Consider the following 22,540-nt stretch of genomic DNA (forward strand, 5'->3'; position numbering starts at 1 on the left):
TAGACTACTGAGAGTTTTCCTGACCGGGTGAAATAGGAATTACTGTGGTTTTAAAAAGCATGAATATTCAACAGGACTCCAAGGAGTGGATTTCCCCTTATTTTGGTGTTGGCTCTTTTGTGGTTTAAGAAGTTCGGTTGTGGTGACTAGAGAACTGTAATGACATTTCTGAAAGCAATTAATAATAAAAACAGCAAGCAAGTGACTAAAACGCAGCGAATCTGAAGTAAGTGCGCATGATGAGTGGAGCACACTCATAGATGGTCTGCCGAAAACGCAGTCGCCTCTATAATGTAGCCTAAGCTTTGTCAAAAACTCACTTCCATTCTTACATAAACGGGACCAACAGATTTCGGTCACTCTGATTTTTCTGTCAGAAAGGCACAGTGGGGTTTCCTGTGAAAACTTCTAAATTGGGTAAAACGCTCCTCAATTTCTCATCCAATGGGGGAAAAACACACCCCCTTTTACTCCCCTCACCATCTAATCCTTTTGTAATTTTACTGCACGCCACGGGGCAAACACACCTCCTCCAGGACGTACTTTTCCAAAGCCGAATCCCACCTCGGAAAAGGGAGTAAGGGGTGACTAGATCAAAGTAACGATTCTAGGGCGCAGGCTCACACATGCCCCACATCACCGTCCCCCACCCCCAAACTTTCAATCTTTCTGTTTGGCTGAAACATCAGGAAATGGAAGGTAAGCATCACGATTTTCTTCAAAACTATACTAACAGACTCCAGGAATCCAAGAAATAGGAAAAAAAAATCACTCCATCTTTTATGTTCAAGGAGGCAGAGGAAGTTAGTAACTGAGGTAGGGTTTGGGAATATTTATTTTCCCGGCCTCACTCAACTTCGCAGTCAATTTCTTCTGATCGTCAATCTCTTATGCACGTACACTTTATTGTATTGTTCCTGTTCCCCACCCCCAGCTTTGGTGCTCGCGCGCACGCACACACCCCTCTTCCCTCTCGTTCGCGCGCACACAGGCGCGCACCCACTTTCCACCTACTTAATACGCGCGCACGTTTTTCCCCACCCGGGATTGAAAGCACTGTCGCTCCAGGCTCGCTAAGCGAGAGGGACTCAGTAACCTTACACACTTCCCAGCTCGGTCCCCTGACCCTCTTTGTCACACACTCAGTTACCTCCCACACTCCCCCAGTGGTTGCACGACCTTTGCTTGCCCCTGCTGGGCCACATCCTTGCGACCCGGCCCCAGCCACCCCTCCGTTCGTTCTCTGCACTGCTCACTCCGTGGTGGGTCACACTCGCGATCACTTTTCGCGCGCGCGCACACACACACACACACACACACACACACACACACACACACACACACACACACACACACACACACACACACATTCTGAGACACTCGCACACCCCTCCCGTTGGCGCCGATGACCTCACGGCGCGCGCGCGGCGCGGCCCGGCGAGGCCGCAGATTGGTTGGCCGCGCCTCCGCGGCACTTCAAAGCCGGAGAGGGAGCTACAATTGTGGCGGAATGGGCGGAACTGATCATTGTATTGCACACCTCTAAAAAAAAAACACTGCCTCTGATTTATCAATATAAAAAAGATCCTCTGAGAGGAGGAGGGCGCTTCTGTGTGATGGCAACTTCACTTCTAGGGGTGAGTCTCAGGATCTTCTCTCGCTGGTTTAATTAGTTTCCTTTTATTACCGATCGGAGGGGGTTAAAGTCACCCGGGCCAGGCCACGGGCTATCAGTCTCTCTATTGAGAGCCCCCCCCCCCCCCCGCCGCCAATACAAGTGAGTTTAGAGAAAAGAAAGAGGGGGGAGAGGAGGCAGAGCCACTTTTTTCAGCACAGGAAAGGTTCGTAGGACATTGAGACCCGCCACCTCGCAGCGCCCAGCCGCTCCCTGCCCGGGAGACTTGCGCGTAGCCCCTAATACACTCGACGATTTCGAGGGGGAACGCGAGAAAGTTTTCCCCTCTTGGGCATACTGCGGATTCTTCCCCTTCCCCTTAAATTTTTTTCCTCAGCCCGCCTTGTTTTGCAGGTACGTTGAACTCATCTTATTTCTACCATTTTAGATGTACTTAAAAAGAAAGAAAAAAGAAAGAAAGAAAACTAAAAGAAAGGTTGGAAAAGCAAGTAAGCCTTACAGTTCGGCCTCTTTGGGCCCGGGAGAAGCAACCAAGGATGGGTTGAGGGGGACCTGAACAGGATTTTCAAAGCTGTCTCCGGATTGCAGAGTAGCGATTTTGAATGCAATCCAGTGATTTCCCCAGGTAGCACGGCAGAGGAAACTTCTCCAGCCCCAGTCTGGACTTTCGGTTCGTTTGATCAAACGCGTCTAGGGCTTTGTGCACACGAGAGTGTGGTCTTAGGTGAGAATTCTTGTTAAACTCTTCTTTAGCGTGGCGTTTTGCTCCGGAATCAGACTCCCGCTGCCAAACTTGTCCCTTCCTGTAGAGAGGGAGGCAGCCGGGTGCCGGGGCAGCTGGGGGTGTCAGGTGAGTTGGTGGTGGCGTGCGGCAGCGAGAGAAGGGGAGCAGTGGGGCGTCTAGAGGCTACTAGGGGACTAATGCACATTTCTTTCCTCCCTCCCCCACCGGCCCTTTGCCCACCACCCCTCCCCCACCCCTCTTCTCCGCTCCGGGTCTCAGGAAGAACCGAGGTTGGGATCCACTCCTCTGGCCATGCTTGCTGCTACCTGTAATAAGATCGGCAGCCCCAGCCCGTCTCCCTCCTCCTTGTCGGACAGCTCTTCTTCCTTCGGTAAAGGCTTCCACCCCTGGAAACGCTCTTCGTCCTCTTCCTCCAGCAGCTGCAACGTAGTGGGTTCCAGTCTCTCCAGCTTCGGCGTGTCTGGGGCCTCCCGGAACGGCGGCTCGTCTTCGGCCGCAGCGGCGGCGGCGGCGGCAGCAGCAGCGGCCGCGGCCCTGGTGTCCGACTCGTTTAGCTGCGGCGGCTCTCCTGGCTCCAGCGCTTTCTCCCTCACCTCCAGCAGCGCGGCCGCCGCGGCCGCAGCAGCAGCAGCCGCTGCCTCCAGCTCGCCCTTCGCCAACGATTACTCGGTGTTCCAGGCCCCGGGCGTCTCGGGCGGCAGCGGCGGCGGCGGCGGGGGTGGTGGCGGCGGTTCCGGGGCACACTCGCAGGACGGTTCCCATCAGCCGGTGTTCATCTCCAAGGTGCACACGTCGGTGGACGGGCTGCAGGGCATCTACCCACGCGTGGGCATGGCGCATCCGTACGAATCGTGGTTCAAGCCCTCGCACCCGGGTCTGGGCGCCGCGGGCGACGTGGGCTCCGCGGGCGCCTCCAGCTGGTGGGACGTGGGCGCTGGCTGGATCGACGTGCAGAACCCCAACGGGGCGGCTGCGCTGCCTGGCTCGCTGCACCCAGCCGCCGGGGGTCTTCAAACGTCGCTGCACTCGCCGCTCGGAGGCTATAACTCGGATTATTCGGGCCTGAGCCACTCGGCTTTCAGCAGTGGTGCCTCGTCTCACCTGCTCAGCCCGGCGGGCCAGCACCTCATGGACGGCTTCAAGCCAGTACTGCCCGGCTCCTACCCCGATTCGGCTCCGTCGCCGCTGGCCGGCGCGGGAAGCTCCATGCTGAGCGCGGGGCCCGCGGCGCCACTGGGGGGTTCCCCACGCTCGTCCGCGCGCCGTTACTCGGGCCGTGCCACCTGCGATTGCCCCAACTGCCAAGAGGCTGAGCGGCTGGGCCCGGCGGGGGCGAGCCTGCGGCGCAAAGGGCTGCACAGCTGCCACATCCCGGGCTGCGGCAAGGTGTACGGCAAGACGTCGCACCTGAAGGCGCACCTGCGCTGGCACACGGGCGAGCGGCCGTTCGTGTGCAACTGGCTGTTCTGCGGCAAGCGCTTCACGCGCTCTGACGAGCTGCAGCGGCACCTGCGGACCCACACGGGCGAGAAGCGCTTCGCCTGCCCGGTGTGCAACAAGCGCTTCATGCGCAGCGACCACCTGAGCAAGCATGTGAAGACGCACAGTGGTGGCGGCGGCTCGGCGGGCTCCAGCGGTGGCAAGAAAGGCAGCGACACCGATAGCGAGCACAGCGCGGCGGGCAGCCCGCCTTGCCACTCCCCCGAGCTGCTGCAGACCCCGGAACCCGGCCACCGCAACGGCCTGGAGTGACTGTCCCTCAGCCTCCCACCTGGGTCCTGTCTGGCTTGTATGCCTGGCCTGGGCTCCAGTGTCGGCTCACTGTCTCGCGCTCTCTCCCCGACTCCCTGTCTCTTTCTCCGGCTTCCCTCTCCTACTTTATTAAAGGGATGTGGACAGTAAGTAAGCACGCACTGGTGGCTGGAGCCCTGGCTCCCTACTGCACGGTGACAACGAGACCGGGCGCAGTGGGAACCCGCTCCTCCAGCTCCGGGCGGGCGGAACTTTGAGGGGGCAGAAGCCTCTGGAGTTAGGACAGGATGAATGGGGTGTCGGGTAGACCCCGGCCTCTGGGGCTGCGGAAAGCGCAGTGCTCAGCCAGCTTGAGCAGGAGCTGCGAGGAGGCTGAGGCTGGAGGTCAGGCAAGGCACTCAGGCCTGGACCCGCGAGCGCTCTTGGGCGGCTGTCCCACTTTGAGCATTACCTTGCGCACAGGCCTGCTGCACCCTGACCGGGTGAGCAGAATTTAGCTCTTCCAGCTTAACTCTGCCTAGTTCTTTGTGCCCTGCGGGTGAACCGCTGCGAGTCCTGTGAAGGGGAATCAATGCCGCTATCGTCTTTCATCTTTGTGACTTTTTTTTTTTTAACTGAAAAACTGAGAGGAAAAAATAAACAAGCAACTTTCCTCTTAGCTTCCGGTTTAGATAATTTTCCTCTGCCTGTGAGCACGTCTTTCTCTCTTAACTGCTAATATTGATCCCAAAGTTATTTTGATAGCAGTAACTTAGGGGGTGAGGGTGGGAGTGAGGGTAGGTGTCTTTTTCTTATGCAAAAATACCCCCTTTCCGGTGAGACCAGATTAAGTATCTTCGTGTTTGTCCTTTTCTACCTCGTTTCACCATTCCCGAGCATAGTCTCCCAATCTTTTTTTCCCTCCCCTTTTGGTTTAGTCCAACAGTCAATTTATCTACTCATTTCTGTAAATTATTGCAAGTCATTGAATATTTTAGGATTAAACTTCTTCTTTTCTTTGTGATTTAAACTCAAGTGAAGAAGCTATCGTTTATTTCAGACGAGGCTGTAGTTTAAATGCCAAAAGAGGAAAATAGGAAATAAAATTAAAATTCTTTGTAAAATATATCTGAACCTAATGGTTTGTACAACTGGAAAATCGTTCTAGATTAGTTCCCATTAAACATGACTCCGCCGGTGTGAGGTGTGAGGTACATTGTCCAGGAGACGATTTTGTATAGTATTTTTCTTGTACATTACTTCTGATAAATATTTGAAAATATATTGAAGTAAACTTGATTTTTTTTCCTTTTTGTCAGAAGAAAATATTAAGAGTTATTGCTGAAGTTCTGATGAGCTGCAGGTTTTTTTTTTTTTTTTTTTTTTTAACTCAATTCTGGAGGTGCAGAGCCACACACGCACTTTCCGGGCCTAGTTTTGCTCGAATATGAATTTAGATAGGTATCAAGCTGTAACTAAGACACTATTTGATAAATGTTGGATGACATTTAATTTAATGGCGCATGTACTTATTTGCATTTGCTGGCAGTTCAGGCGTAGTTAAAGTGAGAGTTCTCCTATACTTCATAATAACGGGGTCTGCCAAACCCATGTATTAAATAAATTGTCCAAGTGATACTCGACTAACTTTGGCCTTTGTGTATTTCCTGAAGGTGATGTTGTTAACTGTTGACAAACACTCCTGACACTACATTTAAGTGTTGTTTGCAGAGTCTGCAAACTAACTATTCATTGTAATGTTGAAATAATTTGGATATTTCACATTGAAATGAAAAGCCTTTCTCTGGAACATTTTAGACTTGCATTTTAAATGCATGAAATGTAATTGATTTATTTGTAATATTTTAAATGGTATTAATAAACTCAGATAAAAGACTAGGTCAGTTAATTTGTATTTTTTTCCCCTTTTAAAACTATGGGCATTTGCATTTTATCTTCAGTTTTAATGTCTAATTTAAACAAAATACGACCCTGGTTTTTTTGGTAATATTTAAATATTTGCCTTTAAGATAATATGTAGATGGAAGGTCTATTTGGCAAAGCTGTGTTTTCTTTGTTTACCAAGATAAAGATTATAGTGTCTAAGATATGTAATTAATTATTTACCATTAGATTTAGCTCATAGCATCAGGATTTATTGACCTCTTAAAACTTTCGAAGTAATTCACCAAGCAATTCAAAGACATTTCATGTTGTTGCTTCCTTCTCAGTCTTTAGAAGGCCTCGGGTTGTTGGCCCTTGATTGCATTTAGTATTTAAAAGGCCGAGACTTAACATGAAAGATCAATACATTTAAAATAAAAGCTTCGTTTAGGAATAACTTCTGTTGTTAGGAGGCAGGAGGAGGTCAAGCTAACAAAAGCTTGTTTTTTGGCATTCTGTGTCTTAGCTAAGGATTCTGCAGAGGTAAATATCAGTAGATTCCTGTTGAAATGAGTTATCTGTTCTTTAAAAGTCTCTAAACAGCCACCAAAGAAAAGGAAGGTTAAACCTTAATCTATCTACGAGGCTATTGTTCAAAGGTGTCAATGATGCCAATAAAAAACATTGTCTTGTTATGTCTAAGTGCATTTAAGCAATGGGTGTTCCTTGAGCCATACTTTGAAACATAATATACTTTAAATGTTGATTGATGTTATGTCAAACTATTTCACTATTAGATTAATATTATTTTGAATCAAACTGAATAAAAAGTTAGTGTGTTGAGATTCTAATAAGTTTAGCTTCTTTCTTTCTGTTTGCATGCTCCTCACATTCAGTTCAGTCTTGGTAATCATCTTGAATTGAAAATTTTTCATTGAAATGTATGTAAAGAAACAAGTGACAAATGCAGGGGGTTATAAATCCTATATAAAGTCTGGGCATAAGTGATGGGATTTGTAGTTCAATATGTTGTGTAATAATACTGTTGGTGCCCAGTCAGCAGACAGTCTTCATCCAGCTGTTCACTCTATACTCACACTTAAGCCATTATGGTTATAAACAAGTTATTTTGCTATTTTGGAATACTGTGGCTCTCAGAAATGGTTACTAAGAAAAATAAAATAGTTTCTGTCACTTTTTTCCTAGGAATAATGCAGAACACAGTTTTAAGTGTTTCTTTTTTGTTGAAACTTGCAGCAGCTGGGGGATGCGGAGAGGCCAGTTCTACAGTTAATGTAGAGGCAGGTAAGAGGACAGCTGCTTGGTACATGTATAAGAATGAATCTTTGATTTGAGAGGTGGATGATTTCTCTGAGGTGCAGAAAGCAGGACTTTTGTCTTGTGGGTGTGCAAACTTTCACTTTCTTTGGCTTCCCTCAGTCTAGCTTGGCTTTAGTTTAGTTTTGTTTTATGGGCATGAAGCAGTATTTCTAACTTTGTTTAACACAGAGTGGGTAGAGTGCCCTTTGGAGGCTGAACATCATGTCTCTTTGGGGAGTAAGGAAGATGAAACACAAAAGGGAGTCTCTTCTGTGTACTCTGACAATGGCTAGAAACTCACTCCGGTGAAGCCAGAGTGCTGTCACTTTGAACCAAAGGACAAGCTTCCGGGCTTGCAGATCAAGGTAGAGTCAAACTAGCTGTTGACCCAGAGGTCAGGCCAGCGTGTATCAGCCCATCCTCCCCAGGCTGGGAAGGCACTGCCCCCTCCCCAAGGGCTGGTGCTGTGCAGTCCTCCTAGTTCCTTCCTCAACCTTTCCCCAAGCTTGAGTCTGAACTTCCCTATCTTGCCCCCCCCCCCTTCTTTATCAACTTTTTAGATGAGCTTGTTCACTTAGGTATGTGACTAATTTGGTGAAGCTGGATTGTCAGCTCAGATATCTTATGCAGGAAAGCTAATTTAAATCAATGTGATAGTTGGTCTCCCACCGGAGAGACACTGGAGAACGTTCCTGGGTAGGCTTGTTTCTCCACTGCCCTGTTCCCCTAGTCTTGCCTTAACTTCTCAACTGGGCTCCTTAGCTAAGCACAGAAGCAGGCAATGAGCAGGGATTCCTGCTTCTTAAGAAGACTGGTCTACCATTCACATTGTTGTCTTCCCGTGAATCTTTTCGTCAGGTTACTGAATGGAAAAATTTATTGAAAATGAATGTTTCGCTTGTTATAGAAGATTATCTCACAAGTCAGAGGATGGGGAGGGAGGCTGGTAAATTAAAGCAAAAACATAGGGGAAAACTACAGATTTAAATATCCCCAGACTGCCTAAGATAGCAGAGCTAATTTTTACCCATTGTTTTCACAGAAATGAGGTATTGATTTGATCCCAATATTTTTGAATAAAGAATGGTTTTAAATTTTTCTGCCTTAAAAAATGCTTTCGTCCAAGCAGGCCTTTTTATTTCCCCCCCTCTGCCGCCTCCATCACTAAAATAACTACAGGTTCGGGTTCTCTATTTTTTCTGCCTCCCTCCCCCATTTCCCGATCGCCACCTCCACGATTCTCTTCCAAAATAGCCTTAAAATTCTCGATTGACTTTAGAGAAGAAATGTTTTGTAAGAGGGTAATGCAGTACTCTTCGGATTCATGCCGCAGTTCTCTGAGGTTATCCTCCAAAGGCTTTGCACAATGGTTGCTGTTATTTAAAAACTAAGATGCATAGCTTGCTTGCGCCCTTATTTCCTGCTTCCGGATTAGGGGAAAGCCAGTAATCCCTGGGTGTCCTGGACCTCAGCCCCCTGGTTCCTGGGGAAGAGCGAGAGGCCACCCTGTAAGACTCTTCCTGGGAATTGAACTTTGATTCGCTGCTTCAGGAGGGAGGGAAGGAGTCTATTTTATTTTAGTCCCTGGACACGTGTTTAATTTAATTTAATTTTCTGTGGGATCTCTTGGCGGCAGGGAAACAGCCTTCTACATTGGCTTTGGTTCCTAAAGAGAGGAGACTCCTAAAACCCTGGGGACACCGAGGAGGGCTTGGAGTCACCTAACCCTAGGCATAATGCGTTCGTTACAAACATGTCCCTTAACGTTAGTTTTAAAGCTATCTTTTAAAGCTCGTATACTTGGGTTCTTGTTTGAAATCCACTTCCCAGTCTGGTTGCTCAGGCCGTAAGTTGTGCTGAAGGCTCACTGGAAGTGAGTGACCTGTTTGCTGAGGTGTCCCCCTCAGGCCCCTAGTTTCTAAGGTTCTCTGAAAACCAACCAATGGAGCCGGGGAGGAGGGGAGGAGTTCCCAGCCCTTCTTTTCACCACCCAAGGCTCGGCTTGGCCTCTTCCAAGTGCTAGCAGCTGTCGAGAAGATTGCCCAGCAGTCCCGGGAAGGCTGCACGGGCGCCGGCTGCTCCCGGGTAGCAGTGGAAACCTGGGGTGTCGGTGGCCTATCTGCCGGGACCCTCGGCGCCCGGCGCACACAAAGGCTCCGCGGCCTCCTGAGCCTTCTGTGCGGACAGCGAGCGCCACCCTGTGCCCGAGGCCGCTCTGCAGAGCGGGGCCTGCAGCTCTCCAGTCTGATCTTGGGCTCCAGCATCACCCCACTCCTCACACGAAAACCGCACTGCCACTAAGTCTGGCTCATTGAGAAAATTTGCTGCGCCTTTTTTTTCCCCTTAGAAATCTGTTTAGCCGTCCAGGAGAGAAAAGATTTGGTAGGAAGGTACAGACTCATGGTAGTGTGAGCAGAACTAAACTTTTCTTAAAGACTTGTACCTAAAACTCAACTACCTCTTTTATTTCTTGCTTCCTTTCTCTCTGCTCTCTCCCTTCTATTCTTTGGGTCTCTCGGTGCCGGGCGGGGGGGGAGTGGGGAGCGGGGACGAGGAATGCTACCAATCTTATTCAGGCTTTATCTTGGTGATATTTGAAAGGACCTGGGAGAGGAAGATCAACTGTTTTGAAAGAGCCCTCTAAAGTTCTTCATTTGGAGAATGTACCTGCAACGTGCAAGCTGTCTGAGGAATGGGGCTGGCATTTAGCAAAACTCTTCCCACCCTGAGCTCTAGTAGGCTTCTCTAGGCCCTAGGCCAACAGGTAACTGGGATACACGTTGTATCCTTGAGATTGGTCAAAGATTAAATTTGGCAATTATTGATGGCTCACAAGCACGATCTGTACTGCTGTGAGGTGCTCGCAGACCGAGGCCTCGCGGAAACTCTCCTTAAGCACTAACGGGGCACTCGCGAGGATGCACACCTGTGCAAGACAGGGCTCTCAGAGTTACTCCTGTATTAAAACCCTTATTTCCATTGACTCCACACTTATAGTGGGGAAGGAAAGAGGTTCTTTATTTGGTGTGTGGTGTGCCCAACGAAGGCAAAGCAAAGCGCTGGCAGCGGCGGTACAAGTAATGTGGCCACCAGCAGCTCTAGAACATAATTGACAAGTCCCCCTACCGAGCACCAGCCTCTTTCCTAAAAACCAGCTGGTGATGCAAGCCCCCCACCCCCCCCCCCAGTCCGGAAAGCCAGGAAGCACCGGAATGCGGCGCGTTCTCTCTCCCTATTGTGCCTAGGTGTTGCAAACCACTGAAGGACAGAGCTTCCTGCTTTGATCTCATGGCCTTGCCATTCTGTAGCACAGAGGGGTGAGTTTAAATTAAATTTCTTTCTGTGCTGATAAGTTCTAATGGGCCTCAGAAGGTGAATAATTATGCAGTAACATTTCATGGGTTGTTGGAGTGGGAATTCCCACTGCGCTGTCACCAGGAACAGAATGCTCAATGCTAAATGAAGCTTCGAAAGTAAGCCACAAGTGTCTTTCAAATCCCCCTGCCGATAATCCAGGCCATTTCTACTTTTATCTTTCTTGCCTCTGCTAAGCAGTGTCATTTCCCCCCCTTACATTCAAGTTTTTTGGTGTGTGTGCGTGTGTGTGTGTGTGTGTGTGTGTGTGTGTGACTTTAAAAAGTATTGGAAACAATCAATACTTAAAATATCATATTTTTGAGGGTAAAAAAAACCAACCTGTTTTTGATGATTAAACCATGACAAACACATGACATTGACAAAAGCTGGGGCAGTGTTCTGGGAAAAGGAACATAGACCCAGGCTGAAGAGCTACCTAAGATTTGCACTCACACACTAGATTCTAGCCCTCTTGACTTTTAGTGAACCAGTGTGTTGTTGTTGTTGTTGTTTTGTTTGTTTGTTGATTGCAGAAAGAGTCAGGCTTGGAGCAGCTGACTTTTTAAGAGGTGAATCTGATCACTAGGGTTTTGAATCTACCTAGCTCTGCAGCCACACAGTTTAGAAATGGGCTCTTCACAAGAGAAGGTTGAAAGAAAAATGCCTTTGCTGTTCCATGCTATTTAGCTGAGGAGGACTAAATCTTTGAGATTTTAATTTACATTTAATATTCTGCCAAGCTCATTAAGAATTGTCAACAGTTTGGACACTGTAAATGTAGCATGGCTATTTAATATCAAAAGGAAATCGAACCGTGAGCCTAAAAATAAAAGAACCTAAATTTGCCATTGAAAGCACAATGAAGGTTTTCTTGCTTCTTTATATTATTATTATTATTATTATTATTATTATTAAGAAAATTCCTTGTTCTTCGTTCACACCAGTGCTTCATTTCACACTGTTTTCCTTGTTTAGTTTCCTTTCTTTAAGTTTCTTCTCTTAAATGAATTGAACTCCCTCCCACAAGCTTAAAGATTTCTAAATCAACACATAGGAATCCGAGCCTGCTTATCAAGTTTTCTCTCCTCTCTTGGCAACCCATTTGAAAGGGCCCAAACAATGAGTTGATTTACATTATGCTCACTTCACCATGAACTCTGTACGAATGCTGGAAACTTTCAATAATTCACCTTGGGTTATTTATGTCTATGGGGGAACCAATCCTTCCAGCTTTCAAGTTTTTGGCCACTCCATTTTAAATCCTGAAACAAAAGAAGGAAAGTAGATGGTCTCCCCCTCCCCAGAGTTCAAGTAATTGTCTAGTTGAACTGAAAGTAAAGGATTTGTACTGCCCAATTTTGTACCCATTTAATGCCCCTAATTACACAGGGACCCTGTCGTCGGTTTTCCATCCCCTCCGGAAGCTGTGTCCTTGCTTACATGTTGACCAGTGCTTGTACCCCTTGCATACCTGTCCCTTATTTCAGCCCTCCCCCTCTTCCTAAGCCAGTTCTTTCCCCATTCAATTTAGCCAACAATGGCCTTTGTAAGGGAAGGAATTTTGTGGCTGGTGGAAATGTATTTAAAATATATTTTCATTGATTTAGTGGCATTTTAACAAGATTGTTGAGTTATATATACTCCAACTTTTGTTACATATGTGAACTCTTCATCTGGGGGAAAATACTCTATAGCATTATGTCTCCCCTCAACTTTAATTAAATGAGCATATGGGGCTATAATTTACCAACCTTTATACTTTCAGGTAAAGTAAGTTGGTGTATTTCTTCCAAAGAATAACTATTTTACTTCAAACTGTGCAAGTTAAGTTTGGGTAAGGTACACACATATACACTTTTCATGTCCTCAGTATTGACATATTTTAGACAATATCATAGTTAAGTATTGTATTAATGATTGTAGAGCAATAAAGCCACTTACCAAATATTTTGAGAACAGAACATTGTGTGTTCTTCTGCTATATACAAGTTATAGGAGGTATGACATGCTTTCTTTAGTATGTAATTATTAAATGAAATGTATTGCCAGTGACATGTGTTTACTTGAGTATTTTAGCATGAATACCCTGAAAGTCATATTTAGTGAAGTTTTTCCATTCTTAAAATTCTAACTTCTTTTGTAGGGAGGTTACTTTCATAAAGGTGGTGGTAGATGATTCCCAGTAGAAGAGAAATGATCTTATCTCTGTGACTTCTTTAGTTATTCTATGCTCTGAAAGCATGGGTATTTTAAAATTAAAGGTCAGCTAATGGCTATGGGATCTTAGGTAGTATTCAGAGTTCCCTCCCCCATTGCCTTAACCAAAAATTTTAAGAAGATATATCTAGTTTAATTCTATGTTTTTATTTCATGTGTGAACAGGTAGATTAAAAATAATCCGTCAGTATTTCTTTCTTTCTCTTTTTCTTTTTCTTCTTCTTTCTTTCTTTACTTTTTCTTCTTTGAGAAAGGGGTTTCTTACTGTTCTGGATCTCACTCTATAGACCAAGCTGGCCTCAAACTCAGAGATCTGCCTGTCTCTACTTCTCCAGTGCTGGAATTAAAGGTGTGTGCCACAACCACCTGGCTATGACCAGTAGTCTTACTTCAAATGATTAAATGTACCTTTTTAGCAGCATTCTATTTATAACCTATACCTTAAAATTTTTATACTTTGAAATGACTTTCTTATTTTCCTTAATATAGTAATTTGAAATAAAAATAATTTAGTGATTTCACTTATTTCTCTCCTTATTTTCTGACTTAAATTTTAGAATATGTTTGTTTTGGAAATTGAGTTTGTCAGAGTACAAAAAGATTTAAAAGTTAGGGCTCTCTCTTTCTTCTGTCTGTCTCTCTTTCTCTCAGTATAGATAAGTATGTCTCTTACATTTAAAAAACTGCATGCATTCTTGCCTTGTTTAATTAAGATTATAGTAAAAAGTAAAAAATATTTTAGTTAGAATATCTTTTCATATAACTAGACTTGCCAGGTAAAATACTAGATAACCAGTTAAATTTGAATTTCAGGCTAACATCAAATACTTTAAAAATATAAATGTACCTTCCACAAAATTTGGATCATGTTTATACTAAAGTTTTTCAATGGGCCTTTTTAAAAATAAAAATTTAATGGAAGCCTCAATTTTCTATTTTGCTTTTTAAAAACTAATTTTTAAAATAAAAATAAAATTATATCCTTCCCCCACTCTCTTTTCAGCTTTCCTCATTCTACCCCCACTTCCCTGCCACACTCCTTGATTTCCTGACCTCTTTTTCTTTAGCTGTTATTGTTTATATAGATATGTATGTTAGGGAGATACTCTACCAGACATATCCCCAGGCCTGATATTTAAACTTCTGGTAATTTTTTTTAGGACTCTAGAAAAGCACAGATTACTGTAGAATAAGAACACTATAAATTGCCTTGGTGGTGGCACATGCCTTTAATTCCAGTACTTGGGAGGCAGAGGCAGGCAGATGTCTGTGAGTTCAAGGTTAGCCAGGACTGCAGATCGAGTTCTAGGACAGCCAGGACTGTTACACAGAGAAACTCTGTCTAGAAAACCAAAGGGGGAAAAAGTGCCCAGTTAGAAATGATCACATTACTATCCTAAGGAGGACAAAGCAGTTTATACTCCAACAGTGACTGAATCAGCCTCAAGTCATACCATTGTGGGATCTCTCTCTCTCCTTTCTCCTTCCTCCTCCCTTCTCCCTCCATTTCTTTTTTCCCATCCCTCCTCACCCCCTTTTTTTATTGCTTTTCTTTTTTAAATTTTATTTTTGACAGGGTCTGTCTACATAGTTCTGGCTGTCTTGGAACTATGTAGATGAAGCTGGCTTTGAACTCACAAAGATCTACCTGCCTCTGCCTCCTGAATGCTGGGATTAAAGGTGTGCACCACCACACCTTCTTTCTTCCTTCTCTCCCTTCCTTTCTTCCTTTCTACCCTTTCTTGTTCTTGTACCGAGTCCCAGATTGGCCTTGCACTCATGACAATCCTCTTGCCTCAGCATCCACATATTGGATTACAGGAGTGTGCTACCACACCCAACTTGTAATGATGTTTTAAATGTTATGTTTGTTTTTGTTTAGAAACATAAATTCAATCAGCAAACACTGAGTACCTCCTGTGTTCATTTGAATTATTATAAATAAGTCTGAGTATAGTGATGAGTGAGTCAGTCATAATTCCAGAACATAGAATCATAAAAGAAAACTGAAACTACCCTTGTGTTCTTACTTTAGGGAAAATAGTCTTTGTTTGAAAAGTAAATCCCCCCCCCCCCATCACCCTGCCATGATGTTGCTACAATTAACCATTTAAAAATGATTAGGAATTACAATTTGTCATCTTACAATGCTTTAAAGTATCTTAAAATAGTGTAAACTTTAGTCTCTGGGTATACATGTATTTACTCAGAATTCAGTATCTATTTTTGTTTAAAATTGCCATGAGAATAGAGATTAGTTTGTCCTTATAGTTACTGATTATTTCATATTCTCTGTGTTTAAAAAAAAAACAGGAGTGTGGATGTAACCGTCTTGTTAAATAAGAAACACAGAGCCAATTGCAGAGTTAAAAGCCAAGAGGTCAGAGCAACTGCTGAGAGCTGAAAACCTTACCCTTCACTGCTGCTCTGTCTTTCCTCTCTGCCAGAGATCTACTTCTGTGTGTTTTTTCTTTTTTATAGACTTTCTGTTCTGCTTTCTCATTGGTTGTAAACCCAGGGACCTCCTTGTCACTGCCTGTGGTACAGACCTCCAGGTCTTCTAAGGTTGGTTTTGAGATTAAAGGCATGTGTTGCCATGTGGGCTGTATCCTTGAACACACAGAGATCCTGCCTAGCTCTGCCTCCCAAGTGCTGGGATTAAAGGAGTGCACCACCACCACCCAACTTCTGCTATGGCTTGCTCTGACCCCAAGGCAACTTTATTAACATGCAAATAAAATCACATTTCATTAAAAATAAAATATCACAATACAAGAATTCAGTAATGCTATTCACTGGACTTTCAGGAAAGTGGCAGATTTTTTTCTGTTCTAACTGCACGTGAATTTACAACACTCTGAAGAGAATAAAAGTGGAGAACAAAATGGCTATCTTTTTAAAACTTTGAGGGCTGGTGAGATGTCTCAGCCTGTGGGTAAGAGCTCCTGTCACCAAGCTTGATGATCTGAGTTTGATGCCCAGAACCCACATGGTGGAAAGAGAACTAGTTGCTCCTTGACCTCAATGCATACTGTAGCACATGTGTGCTTCCCTAATAAGTGAATAAATGGAAAAATTCTTATTAGAAAAGAGTTCTTATTTAAAAAGATATTTTTTCAAAAGCAAAGGTAATGATTGTTAGACTTCATTAATTGTTCCAAGTTTTTGTTTAAAACTCTTACCTATAGATTCTGTATATAAAGTCATTAGTTTTTAAATTTTTATTTATTTCTTGAATCAACAAATTCTTTTTGAGATGCTGATGCAGGCTGTGGATCTTCCCTTAAAAAAATACATTTCTCAGCCTTCAAGTCCAGCATTCGGGGAGGCAGAAGCAGGCGGATCACTGTGAGTTTGAGGCCAACCTTGTTTATAGAGTGAGTTCTGGGACAGCTAGGGCAATGTAGAGAAACTCTGTTTCTTCGAAAAAAGCAAATCAAAAGAAAAACAACAAACAAACAAACAAAGAAAACAACATGTCTCACACCCTCTTCTGATACCTGTCAGGGAACCACTGGGCTCCCTGGGGAGAGAGCTATTGTATTTGTATGCTGCACTAAAGTGGGCTCATTTCAGAAGTATTTGCTGGAGTTGAGTCAAGGAAAACATCTTTACTCTCTGGTTCAATAGTCTACCTTAACAAAAATTAATGTAGAGAAAGAAAGGAGGGTTAAATCTTGTTTGACTACACTGTTGTGTTCTATTTTTAAATGAAGATGATAATCTTCATCAAAGAGAAAACCATGGAGTATTGTTCAAGTTCAGAGTAGGACTGAATGTTGAAATTTCCATTTCTCTGGCTAGTTCTGGCTATGCTGGGTTTGTGATGCCATTTGCCAAATGCTTTAATTTTGTCTAGGTTAATGGCACAAGACTTCTGCCAATATATGGGAACATCTCAAGTAGTTTTGTGCTATCACTAGTGGAATCCTCAATTTTAAAACCATTTCATTACTTGAGTCAATAGTAAAGTGTGTGTGTGTGTGTGTGTGTGTGTAATGCTGGAAATAGAATACAGGACCTTGTACACGCAAGCCACATGCTGTACATCCTCAATGCTCAAGGTGGTATTTATTTTAGACTATTTGAAAAGCCATTCACAACAATCCAGACCTCAGTAGCGTTTGGAATGAGTTGAAACTCAGTCGAGTTTTGGGCCATTACTGTTATTTTCTTCCAGATCTCAGCCATTGCTTTTCTCAATGCTTAGGCTTCTACTTAAAGATAACCCACACCCCAATTTCAACGTTGTAAATTTGTTCCTTAAAAATGATTTTTTTAAAGCCTTTAACTCGTGGTGGGGATCTTTAAGCATCTGCTTCCTCAGTACTTATCTTGTTTTTTTTTTTTACAAGACAATTATCAAGATCTCTCTTATTTAGACCAAGGACGGGAATGATGCAACTGGGCTGCAGAAGGAACAAAGACGTTAGGATAAGACCCCAAGAGTGAAGATAGCAGAGATGTTCAATAGTCTGAGGCAATCTGTGTAGATGTCAGATCTAGTCTATCCCTGCACTAAGGCTTATGACAAAGGCTGGCACACCTGAGGCCTTGCTGGGTATCGTTGTTGGAGGCACTGTATTTCTAACTCCTCTATGTTGTAGTAAGGCTGTATAGGGAAAGTGTATTAGAGTGTGGAGGGGCTGAGAAAAAACACAGCTCCACACCAACATGTTAACCAAAGAAGAAAAGCATAGACCTGTGTTCAAACATTTGTACTTTTACAGCTTAAGGAGAAGGCACACCAAAAAATATCTCTCCATCACAGTTGCATCTAGGATGGATGTTGGATTATCTGGTGGGATTCTATCTAGGAGGGATGGTCGGTTAATTAGCTGGTGGGATTCCAAAATGACTCTAGCTTGTGTCAAGTTGACATAAATTGAATAACAAGCTAAAACATGCAGGTGCAACCATCTACTGAGGAGTGAGAGCTTCAGGACTGTGAAATACTCTTAATGATCCCAGCTGAGTCTATGCTATTAATCTTATGCTCCTAATAAATGCCAGAAACACTCCATTTTACAATTCTTTCTGCAATTCTCAGTGTCTCATGTATGAGTTTTTCAGATTTATTAATCAGGCATTTATTTTTTTTCTCTGTTCCTTTGAAGAATTATCCTTCCCCATGCTTGAGAATAACATTGACCTTGCTGAGTTTCAATATCTCTTGCTCCATGAATTCTATCTGTCCTGGAGAGCCAGGCTTTTCTTTTGGAGTAATTTACTGTTCATTAGTGTCTGTCTTCTTGGGGTACACAGCTCTAAGAAACTGAATAGTGCTGGACAGTGATGATGGACGCCTTTAATCCCAGCACTCGAGAGGCAGGCAGATCTCTGTGAGTTCAAGGCCAGCTTGGACTACAGAGCTAGTTCCAGTACAGCGAGGGTTACACAAAGAAACTCCATCTTTAAAAAAACCAGAAAGGAAAAAAAACAAAACAAAACAAAAAAAACCCTGAAGAGTAAAAGAATTTATGAAACTGGTGCAGGTAAATTTTGCTGAAACTAAAACCTTGGGACCAAGAGTCTGCATTCTTCTCTTATTTAGGGTTTTCTGAGGATTTGATGATGAAATGTTTTCTTTCTAGTCCTAACCTGATTGCTACAGTGTATTACTTTATTTAGTGTTTGAGCAATTCTTGTGAGCTTCCTCCAGCCTTCCTACTTTTCTTTTTCCTTCACTATATCCTTCCCTTTCTTCCTTTTCTCCCATCTTTTTGCTTCACAGTTGCCTGCAACATTTGGTAATTTAACAATGTCAACCCTTTCCTAGAATTTCTTCTTGACTGTCAATTGGGTCAAGTGTCAATTTTAGATATGTATACGTGTGGTTTTAAAGTGAACTTTTAAGTATCCATAATTATTATTGATAGGGAGCTAAAGGTTTAAAAGCTACAGCACTATCACACCTTTTATCTTTTTTCCTCTACTTCAAACTTTCTATTTCCTCTCTGTGGTGGTATTGTGTTCCCTGAAATATTGTGCACCCTAAAAACCTTATCTGGGGTCAGAAGCAGAACAGCCACACTATTACACATAGAGGATAGGCAGTGGTAGCCTTTAACCCTAGCATTTCAGAGGCAGAAATCCATCTGTTCAAGGATACAGCCAAGCATGGAGATTCACACCTTTAATCCCAGAAAGCAAGCCTTTAATCCCAGGGAGTGATGACAGAAAACAGAAAGGTATATAAGGCGTGAAGGCCAGAAACTAGAAGCATTTGTCTGGTTAAGCTTTTAGGCTTTGAGAAGCAGTTCAGTTGAGATCCATTTGGATGAGGACTCGGAGTCTGAGGAAACAGGATCAGCTGAGGAACTGACAAGGTGAGGAAGCTGTGGCTTGCTCTGCTTTTCAAATCTTCCAGCATTCACCCCAATACCAGGCCCTGAGTTTGTTTTATTAATAAGACTCTTTAAGATTCATGCTACACATATATTTGAAGAGTTGGTTCCCAGTTGGTGGAACTGTTTTGGGAAGAATTAGGAGGTGTGGCCTTGTTGGGGGACGTGTGTCATTGGGGTGGGCTTTGAGATTTCAAAAGACTCATGCCATTCCCAGTGTGCTCTTTCTCTTCCTCCAGCTTATGGTTTGGAATGTGAGCTCTCAGCAGTTCTTGCCTCCAAGCTTTCATCCTGCCATCATGGATTCAAACCCTTTGGAAGAATTAAATGATGTTTTGTTGTTGTTTGTTTTTTGTTTGCTTGGTCATGGTATTTTATCACAGCAGTAGAAAAGTAAGACACTCCCTTAATTGCTTCTTATTGGTAAATTTTCTGGCCGTACTATGGTGTCACTTCACAAATCCTTTTGGAATAAAAGTTCAAACAAAAAGTGGTACACTAGTTGATGCTAATATAGTACAAATTTCACGTGGTCATGTGAAACAGAACTATTCAATGGCAGAAAGTCAGTTCAGTTGCTATGACCTAAGTATGCTCAACATGAAGGCATACTACAATTTGATTAAGAGGCGGTAGGGTATAGTGGCTGGGTTAGTTATACAAAAGGTGTGGCATTGTTACATCTTTTGTTTTTACTGACACCTGTGCATAGTTTATTCTTTTAAATTCATTCTTGTCTCTTGCTAGCCTCATTGGTGTTTTAATTGTTTTAAGGCTCATCAGATAGTCATCTTTCCTGAGAAGGAAGGGTGGTTGGCTTCAAGGGTAAGATGTGGCCATGACTGAGAGCTGTTGTGACATACAACACTTCTAGATGTTTCTGTAGAGGATGTTAACTCTCTGGACACCTTCTGTGTTGAATTTAGGACTTTCTTGTCTTTTCTTGTGTTAACCAGTGCTTGTCTTTAAGTCTTTCATTTCATAATGATATGCAGTCCCGAGGGAAAGGACAGGCTGAAGAGTCTCAGACAAGTTTGGAATAAAATAAGTCTAAGTGAGAGGCTGAGTGCTGACTGGCAGAAATCAGTCTTTCTTAGTTCATAAATCCTTGTAATTAGGAAATATGCCTGTTTTAGTTACTTCTCTATTGCTGTGATAAAACACCATGACAAAAGGAGACTTGAGGGGACAGGGAAAAGGGATTGTTTCAGGTCAGAGTACATCATTGAAGGAAGTTTGGGCAGGAAGTGAAGATAGGAACCTGGAGGTGGGACTGACACAAAGGCTATGGGCAACAGGGCTTACTGGCTTGTCCCCACAGTATGCCTAGCCTGTGGCCTGCTTTCTTTTACAATTCAGGACCACCAACACAAGGACAGCACTGCCTATAGTGAGCCCTCCCACATCAATCATCGATCAAGAAAATGTACCCCAACCTTGCCCAGAGACCATTCTGATAGGAGCAATTTCTCAGTCAAGGCTCTCTCTTCAAAAATGACTCTAGCTTGTGTCAAATTGACATAAAACTAAACAGCATAATTGACCCATTGTCATTTTGATACACAAATACATCGCTCTTCAACTATAACCTTTCCTTTCTTATTCACTCCAAGATCTCATAAAAAACCAAGATCTCAGTATAAAACACATTCCAAACTTTAAAAGTCCCAGTCTTTAAAAATTCAAACACTTCAGCTAGGAGCATGTCATCAATCCCAACACTTAGGAGACAAAGGCAGGTGCATCTCTGTGAGTTTGAGGCTAGCCTGTTCTACATAGTGAGTTCCAGGACACCCAGAGCTAACAGAGAAACCCTGTCTCAAACAGAACAAACAAATATTTGAACAATTTACAATCCCAGTCTTTAAAACAAAGTCTCTTTAAAAGTCCAAAGCCTCTCTAAAATTCTAAAGTCTTTTAGCTTTGGTCTCCTGTAAAATAAAAATTTTTTAAAATTTAAAAAATTAAAAAAACAAGCTAAATACTTTCTTTCTACAAGAGGGAAGAACAAGGGCACAGTCACAACCAGCCCAAATCAAAACCAAAATCCAACAGAGTAAGGCTCAGTGTCAGATTTCTGAGACTCACCATCTTCTAGGCTCCAGACAGCTTGACACAGAACATACACTTCCCCTAGGCTCAGTGCATGGCTACCCTTCATGGCTGCTGCTATGGCAGTTGTCCTGTGGTACTAGAATCTCCAAATGTTGGGCTCTCTGCAACAGAGGCTTCTCCTTTTCCAATACCCTCCCTGGGCTCTCTTTAAGGTCTCTGATTATGCCACATGGTGCCTCAACTTCTCTCCATGACCCCTTAAATCCTAGGAATTCTACTATATCTTCAACAATGGCTTCTCCTGGCTTCCTAGAGCGCCAAGCCTCAGCTGCTTTCCATGACCCTTCCACACCTACCTTCATTTACCAAGTGAGAAATTCTTAGACATTACAAGTTTGGCTGCCAGCGCAAAGTACAGCCTCAGCCTTCCTCTGGGCCAAGGCTTCCTTGTGATGATCCGAGGGAAATACATCCCAGAAGATTTCACCTTAGTGATACTTTATAATTACTGCTAATTTCTCAGTTCCAGCCGACAGTATCAACCAGCCCAGCTAACATTTTACTTTAGTGGTTCTGGTCCCTTTTTAATCACAGCTTACTCTTCCCAGCTGACCAAAACCACAGATTCTTAATTCAAAATATCAAATGCCCCTGATAGTCCTTAAGGGAATCTCAAAGTACCCTCTGAAATTTCTCAAGTCTGGCCTTCATCGTCTGCCTCAACATTCTTATCTTCCAAGCTCCCACAGAACAGCCCATTGAGCTCTGAGCTCTTGATGGCTTTTGCATACCAGAGTTCAAATGTCACTATAATCCTCTCCAAAATACACCATCAGGCCTGTCAGGGCAATACCCATGTCCCAGTACCAATTTCTGTCTTATGGTTTCTGTTGCTATGATGAAGCATCATGACTAAAAGCAACTTAGGGAGGAAAGGATTTATTTCAGTTTACAGTTAGTTCCACATCACAGACTGTCTTTTAAGGAAGTCAGGGCAGGAACTCAAAGCAGGAACATGGAAGCTGGAACTAAAACAGAAGCCACAAAGGAATGCTGCTTACTGGCTTGGTCTATGTGGCTTGCTCAGTCTGCATTTTTACACAATTCAGACCATCTGCCTGGGGTGGCACAACCTACAGTGGGCTGGGCCTGTCCACATCTATCATTAATCAAGAAAATGCCCTATAGACTTTACTTCAAGCAATGTAGGAGACAATCCAATGGAGGCATTTTCTCAATTTAGATTCC

The 22,540-nt window shown here is 43.7% G+C and overlaps 2 protein-coding genes across 2 annotated transcripts in view; one reads left to right on the forward strand and one right to left on the reverse strand.

Annotated features, from left to right (window-relative positions):
* The first annotated feature begins 1,616 nt into the window (after positions 1–1,616).
* Sp8 (Sp8 transcription factor) lies at positions 1,617–4,133 on the forward strand. The gene is made up of 2 exons (XM_036205394.1): positions 1,617–1,637; positions 2,640–4,133. The coding sequence occupies exons 1-2, from the start codon at positions 1,617–1,619 to the stop codon at positions 4,131–4,133; spliced, it is 1,515 nt and encodes a 504-aa protein (XP_036061287.1).
* A 6,001-nt stretch (positions 4,134–10,134) lies between these two features.
* Positions 10,135–22,540, reverse strand: part of Abcb5 (ATP binding cassette subfamily B member 5) — a 125,727-nt gene continuing 113,321 nt past the window's right edge. The window contains exon 29 of the mRNA XM_036205663.1: positions 10,135–10,242. Within this exon, the coding sequence (XP_036061556.1) occupies positions 10,135–10,242 (108 nt within the window). The remainder of the gene's footprint in view (positions 10,243–22,540) is intronic.

This window comes from Onychomys torridus, chromosome 14 (assembly GCF_903995425.1).
Source record: "Onychomys torridus chromosome 14, mOncTor1.1, whole genome shotgun sequence".
In the NCBI taxonomy this organism is placed as follows: Eukaryota; Metazoa; Chordata; class Mammalia; order Rodentia; family Cricetidae; genus Onychomys; species Onychomys torridus.

Coding starts and splice junctions, on each gene's coding strand:
- Sp8 (XM_036205394.1), top strand. CDS start 1,617: ATGGCAACTTCACTTCTAGGG. Junction 1,638..2,639: donor TGGCAACTTCACTTCTAGGG/GTGAGTCTCAGG, acceptor TCCGGGTCTCAG/GAAGAACCGAGGTTGGGATC.